The 16,726-nt window shown below is 38.8% G+C and overlaps 1 protein-coding gene across 3 annotated transcripts in view; it reads left to right on the forward strand.

The window, feature by feature from the left end:
* Nucleotides 1-16,250, forward strand: part of LOC145981884 (uncharacterized) — a 31,797-nt gene extending 15,547 nt beyond the window's left edge. For all 3 annotated transcript variants that reach the window (XM_083115368.1, XM_083115367.1, XM_083115369.1), the window contains exons 6-8: nucleotides 7,597-7,752; nucleotides 9,406-9,547; nucleotides 14,476-16,250. In XM_083115368.1, coding sequence (XP_082971494.1) covers nucleotides 7,597-7,752; nucleotides 9,406-9,547; nucleotides 14,476-14,542 — 365 coding nt within the window. In that variant the 3' untranslated portion in view covers nucleotides 14,543-16,250. The remainder of the gene's footprint in view (nucleotides 1-7,596; nucleotides 7,753-9,405; nucleotides 9,548-14,475) is intronic.
* The last annotated feature ends 476 nt before the right edge of the window (nucleotides 16,251-16,726 follow it).

Raw genomic sequence — 16,726 nt, forward strand, 5'->3', positions numbered from 1 at the left:
CTAAAGAGAATTTCCAATTTACTCCGAAAAGTAATGAAAAACTACATCAAATATTTACTGCAGAGCAGTTCAAAAATTGAACTTGCATCGGGCATACACCGCAGAGCACAATATTATGAAATACAATGATAATTACTAATTTAGTGGTTAATATTACAAGAGGCAATTAAGAATCTTAAAATTCCAATAAAAATTGTAGGGTATCAACTAAGGATGTGCCGAAGCCGCTTACAGATGTATGAAAATCTGCAGAAATTGACACATCGGCATCGGCAAAAATCCAATATTTAAACCGGTACAGCTTATACTAGAGGTTTTACCTTCTAATAAGTTTTATATTCTAGTTTTGTAAGATTTATTGAAAATTTGGTTATGATTTGTCATTATTGTAGAGTTTTTGTAATAACATTATTGCAAACTCATTCAGAGGATCAACCTAACTATAAATCGGAAATAAATCAGTACACTGCTGAACCAGGATCTGCTGTTGTATTGGAAATTCAAAAATGAATATTCAAACCTGAAGCAAGTGCTGAGAAAATACTTGGGCATACCTGCTGCATCAGTATTCAGTGATTGAGTGTTCAGTGTTTTTGAACAGATTTCAGATAAGAGAAGAAGTAGGTTACTTCCTGAAGTGCTTCCAAATCTCGTGTTTCTGAAGTTGAATCTGGCAGAACAGGAATTCATTTTGCATTTCAAAGAACTGCTTGTGTACAAGTGTTAAATCTCTTGAGAATCCATGTTCTTCTTAAAGGTTCACATAACATTTTGTAGATGCAAATGTACATTCGCATCTCTTGAGAACATATATGTATATACATATGATATGCAATACAAATGTACATAGCAAATTTATTTTTGTCATGCTGAAAATAACATTCCATTTCTGTTTAATAACACCATGTAACAAAAATTTGTTTAAGTGATTTTTTTTTCTGTTACTACAAAACACTAGGAAAACACAATTTTACATGTGGGAAATTGTTTTTAATGAAATGACAACGATTTTCTGATTTTTTAGTAAATGCATGTATTTGGGATAATGAGAGCTGGTTTACATTGATAAACAAGTTTGAACACATGTCAAAATGGAGTGAAGAAATATAAAGAAAGGGCTACAGTACATGTAGACCTGTACATTCCATGTAAAGTAATAAGGTCTCTAAAAATGTGTTGTTTTCCTATTGAGATGTCCATCAGCTTCTCTGATCAGTCCCCAGATGTAATCGCCTAGCATCCGCTCATTATACTGCCCCTGGTACCTTCCTTCAAACAATTGTAAGTCCTGATGAAACCTTTTGCCCTGTTCCTCTGAGTATGCACCCATATGGGATTTGAAGACATCTAGATGTGAGTGGAGTACATGCACTTTTAGAGACATTCTGCATCCCATTGCTTTGTAGTTATTCAGAAGACCCTGTACTACATCTCTGTAATTTTCCACCCTGTTATTACCCAGGAAACTATTCACCATAGCCTGGTGCAAATTATCAGAAATGTGGCTGTAAAAAGTGTAGGAAGCATTTTTGAGGAAAAGCCGGCAAACAACATTTTCTGAATGTAATTGATGTGCTGATTCCGAATATTTTGTTTGCCACTCTCGATTTTGATGTTATGTGCTTCAAATAGCTAAAAAACAAAATGGCGGCCATACGAAATGAGCTCCAAATAACTTTTGAAGGAGCAGAAAGAAAATAGTGATCTTGGTGTCAAACATTATGTTTTTGGGTATGCTGAATCCGAATATTATGTTTTCTAATCTGACATTTTTGAAAATTGTTGTTGTTTTTTCCTGTTTTTAAACAAAAGAACCACAAAAATGACTAAACCTATAATATATTTTTTTTATTTTTTTACTTTATCTCAGAATGATAGAAACATAGAACCATGGATCCACTTATAAATTTGAAAAGACCTGCACCTATGAGCCATCATCTTAAGATGTTTCTTATCAGTTCCTCCAGAACATTTCCACAAACAAAGGATTTAGCTACTTCAGATATTCAAGATACTCTCCTCGAAGCTGAAACACTGGGCCAGGTAAAGCTAGACACCTTCGTGAAGGAAAGGATGATGGCCCCTGGTAAAAGTCACACACAAGTTAAGTTAAGTGATCCTCTACATAATTCAAATGCAAGGACCTATAAGGCCCTCTATGAAGTTAAATTGGTAGTAAGTGGCAAGGAAACCATTTTGAAAACTGACAGGAATATTCTCCAGCGCCTCGTAACTGTCTATGAGGCAGGTCGTAATGTGGATCTAAATCGCATTTTGTGTCATGAACTAATGCCAATTCCAATCTCCCTTGCCAACACAAACGGAAGTCTGAGAACAGGAAACAAAGCCATTCTAGCTGATGTGATGACCAAGGATGTAATTTGTCCACCTGATATATCAATTCCGTCTCCGTCATGCCTTATAATAGATGGTCAAGCATTAGTTGTTGCACTTGGAAAGCCTGCAGGATTTTTAAACTTTGGTCAACTGCCAAATGTATTTCTTAACCTTGTTCTTTCTATGGGAAGAAGCTTTAAGAGGATTGATGTCACCTTTGATCGGTATAACGCAACTTCAATCAAGGCTGGAACAAGGGATAGGCGCTTGAAACATGTTCAATTAGTAAGAAAAGTAATAGAAAATAGATCCGTGCCAATCCCCAACAAATTCGGTGACTTTCTTGCTAACTCGGAGAATAAAAAAGATTTGGCCTGTTTTCTCTCTAATCATTTGATCAACAATGCTCCTGAAGACAAAATATTTGTGGTTTCCGGTGGATTTCACAAGGAGGATGACGTACGAACAAACAATCGTGATTTGTCTATTGAAGGATTGCAGGCAAACCACGAAGAGGTGGACACGCGTATTATAGTTCACTGTCTTAATTCTGGTGCTGATAACATTGTTGTCTCAGCACGCGATGCAGATGTATTAGTGCAATAGGTAGATTAGATGTACGAAATTGTGGTTGCGAGCAGGAATATACATTCCAGTACATGAAGTCAGGCAGAAGCTTTCATTTACGGATCGTGTCTTCGATACTCTCATTCCATTCCACGCCATAACAGGATGCGACACAGCATCCTACATTGCTGGGATCAGTAAGAAGACAGTATGGAAAATATTTAACACTACTAAATCTTGGTGTTGACGAATTGAAACAAGAAACAGCACACAAGGCAGAGAAGTTCATGCAAGTTGTATGGTGTACCGGATGCAAGCAGCTGTGATGAAGCCAGAGTAAAGCTGTTCAGCAAAGGATAAACACCACAAGCACTGCCCCCCCCCCCCCCCCCACTACCGATGCTCTACGGTTACATGTACAACGGGTCCACTATCTATCCATGGTGTGGAGGTAGTCGGTCATACCAAAACCTGTGTTACGACCACCTACTATCTTGGGATGAAAAATGGTTGATGGACAGCTCGTTCCAAAACTTCAATTGCTGCCACCAATTCCACAATCCTGCCACGACATTGTCACCTGTGGATGTTTGGGTGGTTGTATATCCGCTACATGTTCCTGCAGGAAAGGCCAGCTTTTATGTACTGCAGCTTGCAAATGTGCAGATACTGGCACTAAGGAGTGCATGAATATCTGTGACTAGAAAAATGTTATACTATTTTTGTAGGCAAAATAAGGTTGAATAAGGATAACGTGCGGATTTATCATACACTGGTACTGTTAATATTTCAATATGGTCTTATGCTTTGAATAATATTATAATTTTGCATCTTTACTTCAGAAATGTTCTATACTTTTTTCTGTATTAAAAACCTACTGTTACACTGTTTTATTCCTAGTTCAAAAGTATGGAACGAAACATTGCATGGATGCACGTAGCCGCCATTTTGTTTTTTAGCGATTTGGAACAAACAGCTTAAAATTTCAGATTAGAAAACATAATATTTGGATTCAGCATAGTACCCAAAAACATAATGTTTGACACCAAGATCACTATTTTGTTTCTGCTCCTTCAAAGGTTAATAGGAACTCATTTCGTATAGCCGCCATTTTGTTTTTTAGCGATTTGGAGCACTTAGCTTCAAATTTCAGATTACAAAACATAATATTTGGATTCAGCATACCCAAAAATATAATGTTTGACACCAAGATTACTATTTTGTTTCTGTTCCTTCAAAAGTTATTTGGAGATCATCTCGTATGGCCGCCATTTTGTTTTTTAGCGATTTGAAGCATATAGCATCAAAATCGAGAGTGGCAAACAAAATATTCGTAATCAGCACATCAAATACATTCAGAAAATGTTGTTTGCCGGCTTTTCCTCAAAAATGCTTCCTACAATCAGAATTTTCGAAAATTGTCCCAGTCTACCATGTCCCTGAAGCTATTCCAGGCATTTCTTACAACAGATCAAAGCTTTCTGATGAAGTCGTCAGCGTTAAGAAGTTTCTTCACTTGAGGGCTCACAAAAATTCCACCCTTTATCTTAGCCTCGGATAGTTTGGGGAAAACAGTCTGGAGGTACTTGAAAGCTTCCACATTTGTATGTAATAATCTTTTCACAAATTGCTTGATGAGACCAAGCTTAATATGCAGGGGAGGCATTAGGATCTTTTCCTGCTTGAGAAGGCGTTCCAACTTCATGATTTTCTGCCCAATCTCTAACTCTGTCCTTAATGGGCACTCCACAGTCTCAAAATGTCTACTTTTATCCCTGCTATCCCAAAGGCAGAGAAAACAAGAATACCTTGTGTTTACCCCTTGTAAGCCCATCAAAAATACAATCATTTTAAAGTCACCGATTACCTCCCACTGATGTTCAGCATAGCTTACCACCTGCAGATGATGTTGAACACTGGAGTAATCTTCCTTTAGATGAGTCAAATGAGCGATTAGAATTGATCATCACTCATTTCCATTGTGAAGGAGGACAGCTTTAAGACTCCTGCAGGAGCTGTCAATGAAGAGCCGCCAGTCCCTTGGGTTATATTCAAACCCTATTTCTTTGAAAAGGCCATCCACAATGTGGCAATAGCATATTGTTTCTGTGAGAGTGAAGTATTGTGAGAAAGTTTCATGACGCTTCCTCTGGAGGGATATCTTGCAGGTTTTATCCAATAGGTTCCACTGCTTTAGTAGCGATGTTAAAATTTCTGCATTGGATTTTGTTAGTCCTACATCCCTGATTAAGTCATTTAACTCAGTTTGCGTGGGGAAGTGAGGTGTATCATTTGCATCCCCTGAGAGGCCTTCTTTGTGGTAGATGTCAGTATCCGCTTCAATACTGAAATCTACACGTTCATCCCATACTAAGGGACGAGGAGGAACAGGAAGCTCCTCACTGTGTGGAGTGGGATGGAGAGATGATGGCAGGTTAGGATATTCAAAAACACAGGTTTTCTTACCCCTCTTGTGATGGGACAAGTCTACAACACAGAAATAATAGTTGGATAGGTGATCCGTAGGTTCTCGCCAAATTCTAGGTACGCCAAATTTCATTTTCCTGTTTTCTCCTCTATACCAGGCTTTGAGAGTGGATCTACAGTACCCGCACACAACATGTGGTGCCCATTTTTTGTCTTGGTCTCCCACAGACATACCGAAGTAAGATTTGAACGCTGAGCAGAAGTTGTTGCCCTCCTTTATCCTATGTTTTAGTGCCTTTGAACTAAGGAAGATGCCACACACATAGCAAAAACTGTCTGTATCATGCTTACAACGATGGGAAGATGCCGTCCTTACATACTGCGACCCTCCAAAACAAAAACAAAACAGATTTTAGAATACTAGGTTGCACAGTTTTTTTCTTATCATGAATTTTACTATGCTTAATTCATGTTAACCAATACATTTCACATAATTGACCACCATTACCAGAAAAATAATTACATGAAGGTAGCAATACCACATACACATTAGTTTTGACCTAATTTATCATAAACAAAACAAAAATTCACTTAAACAAAAAAACAACTTTTTTTTGTTACATGGTGTAATCTTGTGTATCGGAATCGGTTAAATATCAGCATCGGTATCGGTTCCAAAAATTATCGGCGAGTACATCGGCATTGGTAAATTTTAAGCTTCGTCACATCCCTAGTATTAACTGTTATTTACAAGACGACCTCAAGTCTTCAACATGAATCAAGTGAGTTTCAAAACACCGTTTCTGTTATTTTAAAGATGTAACTTACTCTAAAGATGAGTGGCTTCTTGCCCTCTGTCAGCCTAAAACTTACAAATATTTCTCGGCAAATGCAAATTCAATAACTCAGTGCATGCTTACCACACCAGCAAGTTTATTAACGGAGAAGAAAGTTCAACAATGGCCTCAGTTCGCAGGAAGATGGGTGGAAAGGCCTTCGCAGTGGCTCGTAAGTGACTGCGCATGGACCCCAAAGACTTATTTTTCTTAAGATATACAGGCACTAACTCAAAGTGGAAAATACACTATGTGGAAGAAAGTCATTGGACACCCCGGTTTCAACTCTGAAACGAACTCGTCATGGAAAAGAGAGTACAGACGGGTATATATACGGCAGCAGGAGGCTTCTCGGATCATTCTCTGACAAAATGACAGACAGGAAAGAGCTCAGCATGTTTGAAAGAGGGATCGTAGTAGGCTGCTCCATAGGAGGCATGAGTATACGTACCATAGCTGTTGCCCGACAGGTCCCTAAATCAACTGTAACCTTTGTCATCAAGAAGTGGAAAGAATATGGACACCGCAGCAATGCACCACGAAGTGGAAGATCCACAGATGACCGGGACAGGAGAATGCTGAAGAGGGAGATTCGGAAAAATAGGACCCGTCCGATACATTCGATTGCAGAAGAGTTTCAAATTGCGACTAATTTGACTGTTTCGACCAAGACACTTTGCAAGAAGGCCCATGCGCTCGGTTATCATGGTCGAGCCGCTGCCCACAAACCCCTGATAACAAAAAACAATAAACGGCAGAGACTACGCTGGTGTAAAGAGAAACTGGACGGTGAAGCAATAGCGGAAGGTCCTATGGAGCGATGAATCATTCTTCACACTGTTTCGATCAGATGGGAGAGTGTGGGTATGGCGATTATCCAGAGAACGTCTGTTACCCGAGTGTGTAGTGCCCACAGTCAAATATGGTGGTGGCGGCATCATGTTCTGGGGTTGTTTCAGCTGGCATGGCATGTGTCCACTGGTACCGGTGTATGGCCACATGACGTCTGCATCATACCGAGATATTCTTGACAACTCTATGCTCCCCACGTTGTGGTGTTTCTATGGAAACCAAGAATGTGTGTTCCAGGACGATAATGCGACTTGTCATATTTCCAGGGCTACCATAGAGCTGTATGCAGAAAATAATGTCACCCGACTGGATTGGCCTGCTCAGAGCCCTGACCTCAACACTATTGAACATGTATGGGACGAACTGGTAATTTATCGGTAATTTTACCGATAAACTGATACACCGATATGCCTATATCGGCCGATACTGATAGAGTACCGATTAATCGGTCCCATCCCTACTTAAAATAAATGTAATAAATCTGTGATACACCATTTTGAATGTATTCTTTATTTGCTAAGCTTGTATTCACAACTGTATGGTTAACATGTAACATGTATGTAATTTATATTTACAGCTCTTACTGCTAAGAATTCCATCAGTCAAGACAAAGAAAAGCCTGCCAAAATTCCTGAGCCTTTGTATCAACTAGATGATGCAGAGAGTTCCATAGATATTGCTAGGATTGTGAAAGAAATTACAGGTGGCCGTATTCCAACCTTAATGAAAGAAGGTACTGAAATAAATACTGTTGAACTCAAATTTTACTTTCCTCGAGTATTGTGAAATAACACACTGTAATGTTAATTTTTCATGTTTTTGAAAGGTGTATTTTGTAACCATGTTTTGTCACGAAATGATGCGAAATAAACTGTAAAATGCGGAATCAGTTCTTAAACACGAAATTTAGGGTTGATTGATCAATGCAACACCTTCTGAGGTTTGAATTATGCTGTGAGTTATGAAAATCATTGAAAATTGATTAATTCTGCTGTAAATATTTGAGAAGCAAAAATGGACTCCTTTACATAGGAATAAACTTAATACAGTAAAAACTGCATATCCCAGAACCTCGATAAGAAGGAAACCTGTAAATACGGAAAAAAGTCCCCAGAACGGACCGATTTTATACCTGAAAATGACCTGCTTAAGACGGACACCTCCTTAACGTGGAAACGGAACACCATTTAAAGACCAACAAAATGTTTTTATACTCAGTAAGACGGAAATTTCTTTCTTTATTTTTTCGCTCGCAAGAAAACAATGCAATACTGTAAGTGGAACATGCCTCTGTTGCCACTCGCTTATCGGTAACATTGTCGATATGAAAGAATGCGCTACAATACTCATAGCTGTTGCTATTCAGTTTCTTTCTTTCATCTCTTACACTCTTTCTTCACCTTTCTTTGTCTATTTCTCCTCTGTTCTTTCGCAATCTTTCTATTTTTCTTGTTATCTCTCTTTGTTTCTTTTTTTCTTCACTTTTATCTCAATCTTTCTTCACCTCTCTTATTCCATCTTTCTCTTTCCCTCTATGCACATCGTGCTACGACGACAGGGGTCCCGGGTTCGAAAAGATACATAAGTACATACTGTACATTCTTACAATACTGTAAAAAGTGTACCAACATGTTGTGTAGTTACATAATTGTAATCTCTGCTATGCTTATTGCGACTGTATCACAATTCTATTCATGTACGTTAATGCATTAGTACTCTACATTATAAGTAATGTGAAATGTAAATCTGTCTTTCCATTATTTCCTGCCGCACTTTATACTGTATTTAAAGTCAACCCTGTATAAGAAGGAAAACTGTTAAGATGGAAAATTTTGCTCGGAACCATCATGTTCCAGGATAGACAGGTTTTACTGTAATCTGGTAACTATATTAACATACTATTGAAACTAAAATGTTAATTTTGTGTAATAAGTGCAGTTTTAAAATCAAATGTAGGGTTTTATTCACAATTTTAACAACAAATTGGCATTTTTACTGCTTTTGAACCCCTGTGTCACAAACACACATAAAGGAGGGTGTGGAGACAGAGCCCTACACATTCTTGATCTTGGTCATGCTGGAAGTGAAGAATCTCCAGACATCAGCACTAAGTTAATTAATATGTGTTTTGCCGTAGAAATTTATATCATAGAACTGAGATACATTAATCAATATTTTATAATCATATAAGTAATAACAAAGTCTTTTTATCTTTATTAAATAGTTATGATTTATAAATAGTATTTATGATATAACTGCTATAATTCTTTTGTTATTTGGTTCATTAATTAACTTGGCATGTTCCATTTTGTTGGAAATTATTAACGAGATGCAGTACTCTAATTGTTTATAGCTTAATATAATTGTTGTTTCTTTCATCTTGCAGCCACTACACCTCCAAGGAATTTGAAGGAATTGTTGGAGGGGCTGAATTTAACAAAGTACTTTAATTTCTTCCAAGAACGTGGAATAGATCTGAAAATGTTCTTGAAGTGTTCGGAAAATGACTTGAAGGAGATAGGAATTAGGTGAGTATTTATCAGTCTGTTTATATAGTTATAAATAGGGGTAGGATTTTCATGAGTCAGCATATTTTTTTTGGTAAGTGTGACACATTCCCTAAATATATACAGAGGTTTTTCGCTTTATATCCGACCATTTTCGATTCGGTGCTGCCACCTGGCGTATCATGCTGGAACTATGGGTCTGCTGGCGGGAGCAGTGTTGTGTCTGACCTTGTAGGTGCGTGAGTGTTGGTAGTGAATGTTATCAAATGGCGCCGAAAATCAACCGGTGTTGGGAGGGTTACATAATGGCCCTTTTCCATGCTAAGTTTTCATACGTATGCATTGTGAAACACTCGGGGTGACTACTGCGAAAGCTATTGTGGCCCGTTACACAACACACAACAGGCTCTCCCACGAAAACCACCAGGAGAAGGGCTGCAAGCAAAGTGTCACCCGTAGTGCTAAGGGGGATCCGTCGATTGGCGTGCCAAGGAAATCCCCCGACTCGACGTGATATGGCTCACAGATTTCACCTCGCACCGTCAACTGTGAACAAAACAATTCACATGCGCCTCAGGTTGAAGTGTGTGCGGAAGGCCCACGTACACCACCTTCTACCGCGTCACATTGCCGAACGTAAGACAAACTAGAGGAAACTGTATGAAAAGTACCTGGCAGGTTCCAAATGGAAGAAAGTTGTCACAATTGATGAATCATATGTCCATCTCACTGCTGGTGGTCACATTCGGGCGATCACATACCGTGACATTGACGGCAAGGGGCGCAGCAACTTTGTTCGTCAGTGCAGGGAAAGTTTCCCTCGTGGCTTTATGGTTGTGACGGGATTCGGATATGAGGGTAAGTTGATGATACGCAAGGTGGACAAAAACGTGAAGGTGAATGCCAGATACTTCCAAGACTCCATTCTGACACCTATCTATCGGGGAGACATCCCACAATTGTATGGAATGGACGCGAACCAGGTGATGATCCATATGGACAAGGCTTCGAATCATACCGTCAGAACATCACTACATTCTTATCAGGAAATGGCAGAGGAATTTGGAATTCGTGTCATTCCGTTTGAAGACATTCCTGTGAAAAGCCCAGATGCCAGTCCAATGGATTTTTGTGCATTTGGACTGTTGAAATGACGTCTTCAACATAGCCGCCCGGGCACCCTGGATGGTCTATGGAAAGCTTGAAGGGAGGAGTGGGACAGAATTCCCATGCCTGTCCTGCGCTGGAGCTTGCTGCAATGGAAACTGCGATGCCGGGCGATAGTCCACAATGCTGAGGGTCCAATAGAACATGATCGGTGGTGGCGGCTGTATCTCTTAAGGTGAGTACCCTTCAAAAATGGTCGGATATAAAGCGAACAACCTTCTGTAGAAATTCATATTATGAAGAAAGTAATTAAATTAAGGTGCTTTTTAAGGCCACGTTTGGCCATTTGTACATGATGCAGCATATTTTGATAGTTTTCGATCATATTTAGCATATTTTTGCATTTTCAAGGAATATAGAGCCATTTTTGAAGTGGATTTGTTCTTAACTCCCATGTTCACTCAAGTTGCTGCATTTTCCACAGTTATATGTCTCAGTTTATTTCCTGAAAAATAGTGAAAACCAGTCTCCTTTTCTAGTGAAATAAAATCAGAAAATAGACTCTGGCCCAAAATAATTGGTGCTGTCGAACTACACTAGGTGATGCCACTTCCAAGACATACTTCAACCCTGCTTTAGAGACCTTTCGGACACAGTGATAGTAGAGTACCGATTAACCTGTCTCGTGTGTAATAATTACATATTCGGGACAGAAACCCGAAATGTGAAATAACACATTGTAATATTAGGGATGTGCCGAAGCCGATTACAGATGTATGAAAATCGGCAGAAATTGACATATCGGCATCAGTATCAGAATCGGCAAAAATCCGATATTTACACCAGTACAGATTATACTAGAGTTTTACCTTCTAATAAGCTTTATATTATAGTTTTGTACGATTTATTGAAAATTTGGTTATGATTCGTAATAAAATTATTGCAAACTCATTCAGAGGATCAACCTAACTCAAAATCGGAAATAAAACAGTACATTGCTCAACCAGGATCTGCTGTTGTATTGGAAATTCAAAAGTGAGTATTCAAACCTGAAGCAAGTGCTGAGAAAATACTTGGTCATACCTGCTGCATCAGTATTCAGTGATTGAGTGTTGCTGAACAGATTTGCGATAAGAGAAGAAGTAGGTTACTTCCTGAAGTGCTTCCAAATCTCGTGCTTCTGAATCTGGCAGAACAGGAATTCATTTTGCATTTCAAAGAACTGCTTGTGTACTAATGTTAAATCTCTAGGTTCACATAACCTTTTGTAGATGCAAATGTACATTCCCATCTCTTGAGAATATACAGGGTGGCTCAATAAGTCACTTAACACCCCCAGTACAAGGCCACTGCGGCATGGAACGTGAAAATGGCGATGACCAATCGTTGACTGGCCAAGGGGGAACCACATTGACGTCACCTGCATGGTCGGCATCCATCTTGATGTCCGCCATCTTGAATTCAACTTCAGAAATTTAAATGGGAAGGGGATCGTGCGACATATCAAAATGGGCTAGAATTTCACCAGGAAAACAACTGTGACATTTATTTTCACCTAACTTTAAATTTAAGGGCGATTTCCGCATGGGAGAGTGACACGTCCTTTCCTTTTTGCTTAAATGTTTATTGTTCAAATAATCGTTACTATGTGATTATGTGGTATTTATTGTTAGACCAATCACTGAAAATGTCCGGATATTGACTTACCGGTATGTACATATCTTGTAGTATTGGTTGGCATGGGAATTACGATTGTGTTTTGTCTTTACATAAAAGTTTAAAAGAGTGATGATGTGAATTGATCGTGTCAAGAGTAGCATATTTCCTTTTTCACTGATCTGAACGAAAATGCCACTAACACGTGAGGAACGGATTGCCATCATATTGATGTCAGGGGAGAGAAGTACGCGTGACATTGCCGCAGACTTCAATAACCGCAATCCTGCAAGACAACCGGTGTCACATGTGGCCGTCAGCCAGTTGCTGGCAAAGTTTCAAGATACTGGATCTGTGTACGACAAGCCGCGACATGGACGTCCGAAAACAGTCACGGATGAGGGTACTGCTGTAGCGGTGTTGGCATCATTTGTAAAGTCCCCAACCCGTAGCACACGAAGACTGGCGCTGGAAAGCGGTGTCAGCAGGGGTTCAATTCAAAGGATTGTATGTGACCACCACTGGCATCCGTATAAGATACAGCTGCAGCAGCACCTTAGTGAGGACGATCCAGACAGGCGTTTGCAGTTTTGTGAGTGGGCTATAGCACAACTGCAACGTGACCCTGCCGTCGGTAGCAAGATTCTGTTCAGTGATGAGGCTAATTTTTATGTGTCGGGAGAGGTGAATAAGCAAAATCTGCGGTACTTGTCACCCGAAAATCCACATTGGACAGATCCCAGCAAGGTGACGGGAGGCGGGAAGCTAATGGTGTGGTGTGGTACTTGGGGTTCCCGACTTGTTGGTCCATTTTTCATTGAGGGCTACTTGCTTCTGCTACGGGAGCAGATCTTACCATCCTTACTGTCTGAGGATGGGAGCTATCCTGAATGGTTCCAGCAAGATGGTGCTCCACCGCACTATGGGATGATAGTCCGTCAGTACCTGGATCAACAATTCCCTCACCACTGGATTGGTCGCCGAGGGACTGTGGAATGGCCTGCATGCTCACCTGACCTGACACCATTGGACTTTTACCTCTGGGGACACCTGAAAGCCATGGTGTATGCTACGAAAATCAGGGATGATCTGGCCCACTTGCGCACACGCATTGTGGATGCCTGTACTGCAAAAACTCCTGACGTTCTTCAGAATGTGGTAAGGTCATGGGAGAGACGATTGCACGTGTGTGTTGCGCAAGAGGGACGTCATATTGAGCATGTGTTATAACTTTGTGGTATTGTTAACTCTGCAACAATTAAAGTTAGGTGAAAACAAATGTCACAGTTGTTTTCCTGGTGAAATTCTAGCCCATTTTGATATGTCGCACGACCCCCTTCCCATTTAAATTTCTGAAGTTGAATTCAAGATGGCGGACATCAAGATGGCTGCCGACCATGCGGGTGACGTCAATGTGGTTCCCCCTTGGCCAGTCAACGATTGGTCATCGCCATTTTCACGTTCCATGCCGCAGTGGCCTTGTACTGAGGGTGTTAAGTGACTTATTGAGCCACCCTGTATATGTATGTACATATGATATGCAATAGAAATGTACATAGCAAATTTATTTTTGTCATGCTGAAAATAACATCCCATTTCTGTTTAATAATCTTATGTATCGGAATCTGTTAAATATCGGCATCGGTTCCAAAAATTATCGCTGAGTACATCGGCATCGGTAAATTTTCAGCTTTGTCATATCGCTATGTAATATGATTTTTTCATGTTTCTGAAATGTGAGAGGTGCATCTTTCTACCCTGTTTTGTCACGAAACGATGCAAAATAGACTCTTAAACACGAAATTTGGTTTACTTACCGATGGGACATTTTCTGAGGTTTGAATTATCCTGTGTGTTATGCAATTCACAAAAAATTCCTTAATTCTGCTGTAAATATTTGAGAAGCAAAAATAGACCCCTTTATTCAGGAACAAACTTAATACTCTGGTAACTATATAAATGTGCTATTAGAAGGGATATGTTTATTTTGTGTAATGAGTACAGTTTTTAAATCAAATTTATCACAATTCTAAAACCAAAATGTCATTTTATGTATTGCCTTTCATCCAATTTTTCACTGCTATAACAGTGAAATTTTAATTTATTTACAGCTTTTGAAACCAAAATTTTGCTTTTTTATTAACCAAAAATATGTGACTCTAAATATTACTTATCCTTTACTACAGTTTGATGGGGCCAAGAAAGAAGATGGTGCTAGCTATATCAAGGTGGAAGGAGGAAGTTCCTGGGTGAAGATAATTTACCAGTTATGGCATTTGTTAGAAGAATACCTGAAGTATGGAAATAATTCACATTGGATCTATTTTTGATATTCAGGTTTGTTATTGGTGTCTGTTACAGTCCAGGGACTGTGCATTTCAGAGATGTGAACATTTAGTTATGTCTTTGTTACTATTCGTAAATGGTTGAGAAGTGGCTGTATGTTCTTACAATAGTAACAAAGCCATTCGTCATTTTCTTGAAGCAAATCTCACATAAGCCTTGAAAAGGTGTGAGGTATACACGACTGAATGGAACATGTTGGCAAAAAGTATGGAAATAAGGCTAATATCCCATTTCTGGTATCCTCAAGTAAAGTTTGTGTTTTATAAGCAGTGCCTGTAACTAGTTGCACTCTTGGTCATATAATTTAAATGCAGAGGGCTACTTGCAGTTGTTACAAGAACACATTTTACAGTCAGTTTTGATGGAGGATGGCAGCTTCCCCTCATATTTTCAGCAGGATGGGGCACCACCTCATTATGGGTGACAGGTTCGTCACTATTTGCACTTCCAGTTTCCTGGTCAATGAATTGGTCGATGTGAGCCAGTGGAATGGCCTCCCCGATCACCAGATTTGACCCCACTCGATTTTTACCTGTGGGGTCATGTGAAGTCAATTGTGTATGCCAAAAAGATTCGGGATGTGGGTCACTTGGAGCAATGGAAACTGGATGCCTGTGCAGAAATCCACCTGAGATATTGCTCCGTGTCCACAGAGCATGGGATAACCATCTCAACATGTGCATAGCACAAGAAGGACAGCATATTGAACACATTGTGTAACTCTCATATGCCCATAAGTTTTCATAAATCTGACTTCACCACTGAATTCCTGGTGAAATTCTAGCCCAAAACCATACCCCACATGCCCCCTTCCCATTTAAAGAAATGAAGTTGATCCAAGATGGCGGATGTTGTCATGACATGCACCAAAACGTTTCCTCCTAGGCCTAACATATTACTACCATAACCAATAGCTGCAATCTACACTCCCTTTCATTTTATAACGTGGTCAGGGACTTTTAACTCACCCTGTATATATCCAATTTACAGTATGAAACTTCTTTAGATTTTTTTACAAATTAGAATTAAACATGCAATTTGTATTACTTTTAGTAAATGTTTTTTTTTTTTTACTTCATTCAGGTTACAGGTCTTTTAATATGATATAGCCTGTGATAAATATGGGGAACAGCTCAAATCCACAGCTTGGAATACAGCCATGAAGAATTATGAAAGTTCTTATAAGATTTGCCAGTTTCCAACACAATAATTGCACTACTTTGATGCTTTGACACTCAAAGTCACAATTTTATTAGTAATGCGACCGTTTCCACTTACAAGGAAGGGATACTTATCTTGATTTCACAAGAATACGATCTCCTGTTTCAAATTCGAACATCTTGCCCTTGTCATCAAATTGATATTGTGACATATATTATGCTGCAATGTAAGTTATAACGGCAACTTTTTTGCTACTTCTAATCTTTTAGCAGGACTTCAAACCACATATTTGAGCATATTTTGTCATCATGACAAGATGTGATTGCATTTTATCTGCCAACCTTTCATTTGCTCCCTCAGTGTTTCCAAATTCGATACTTTTTCACTAATATAAACTTCTATAATTTTTCTTGTATGAAATATTATTTTTTATCATATTTTCTTATAATTTTTACTGTGATGCATATTTAATAAAATAAATGTATATATTATCATCTAAACTTGTGTTTTTATTTAATTTACACCATAAAATTGTTTGATCAAATATTTTTACCCTCGGCGGGAGAAAGGTTTTTTTCCATATTTTATAGTTTCTCCCACAAGAAGTGTTATATATATAAAAACAATCTATATCATGTGTAGGATGAAATAATTCACTTTTTGATCAAATTGACAAATTTATGACTAATTCCTACTTAAAACAGGTTTATTTTGGTTATACTTGCTTCCAAATTAACACACGCATGTGTACAAACCCAATTTATCTTGCAAAATTTGTCAAATATTATACTATCGATGTTTTTATGCTTAATGCATTGCAATCGTAAGTACTTAAAGTAACTCTGTATAAGTACTGTTAAGTGATAATTCTCGTAATATTCAATGTCGATCATTAACAAGCTTTGTGTCGATAAATATGGAGAAATTAAT

This window comes from Lepisma saccharinum, chromosome 30 (genome assembly GCF_977018435.1).
Source record: "Lepisma saccharinum chromosome 30, izLepSacc3.1, whole genome shotgun sequence".
NCBI lineage: Eukaryota > Metazoa > Arthropoda > Insecta > Zygentoma > Lepismatidae > Lepisma > Lepisma saccharinum.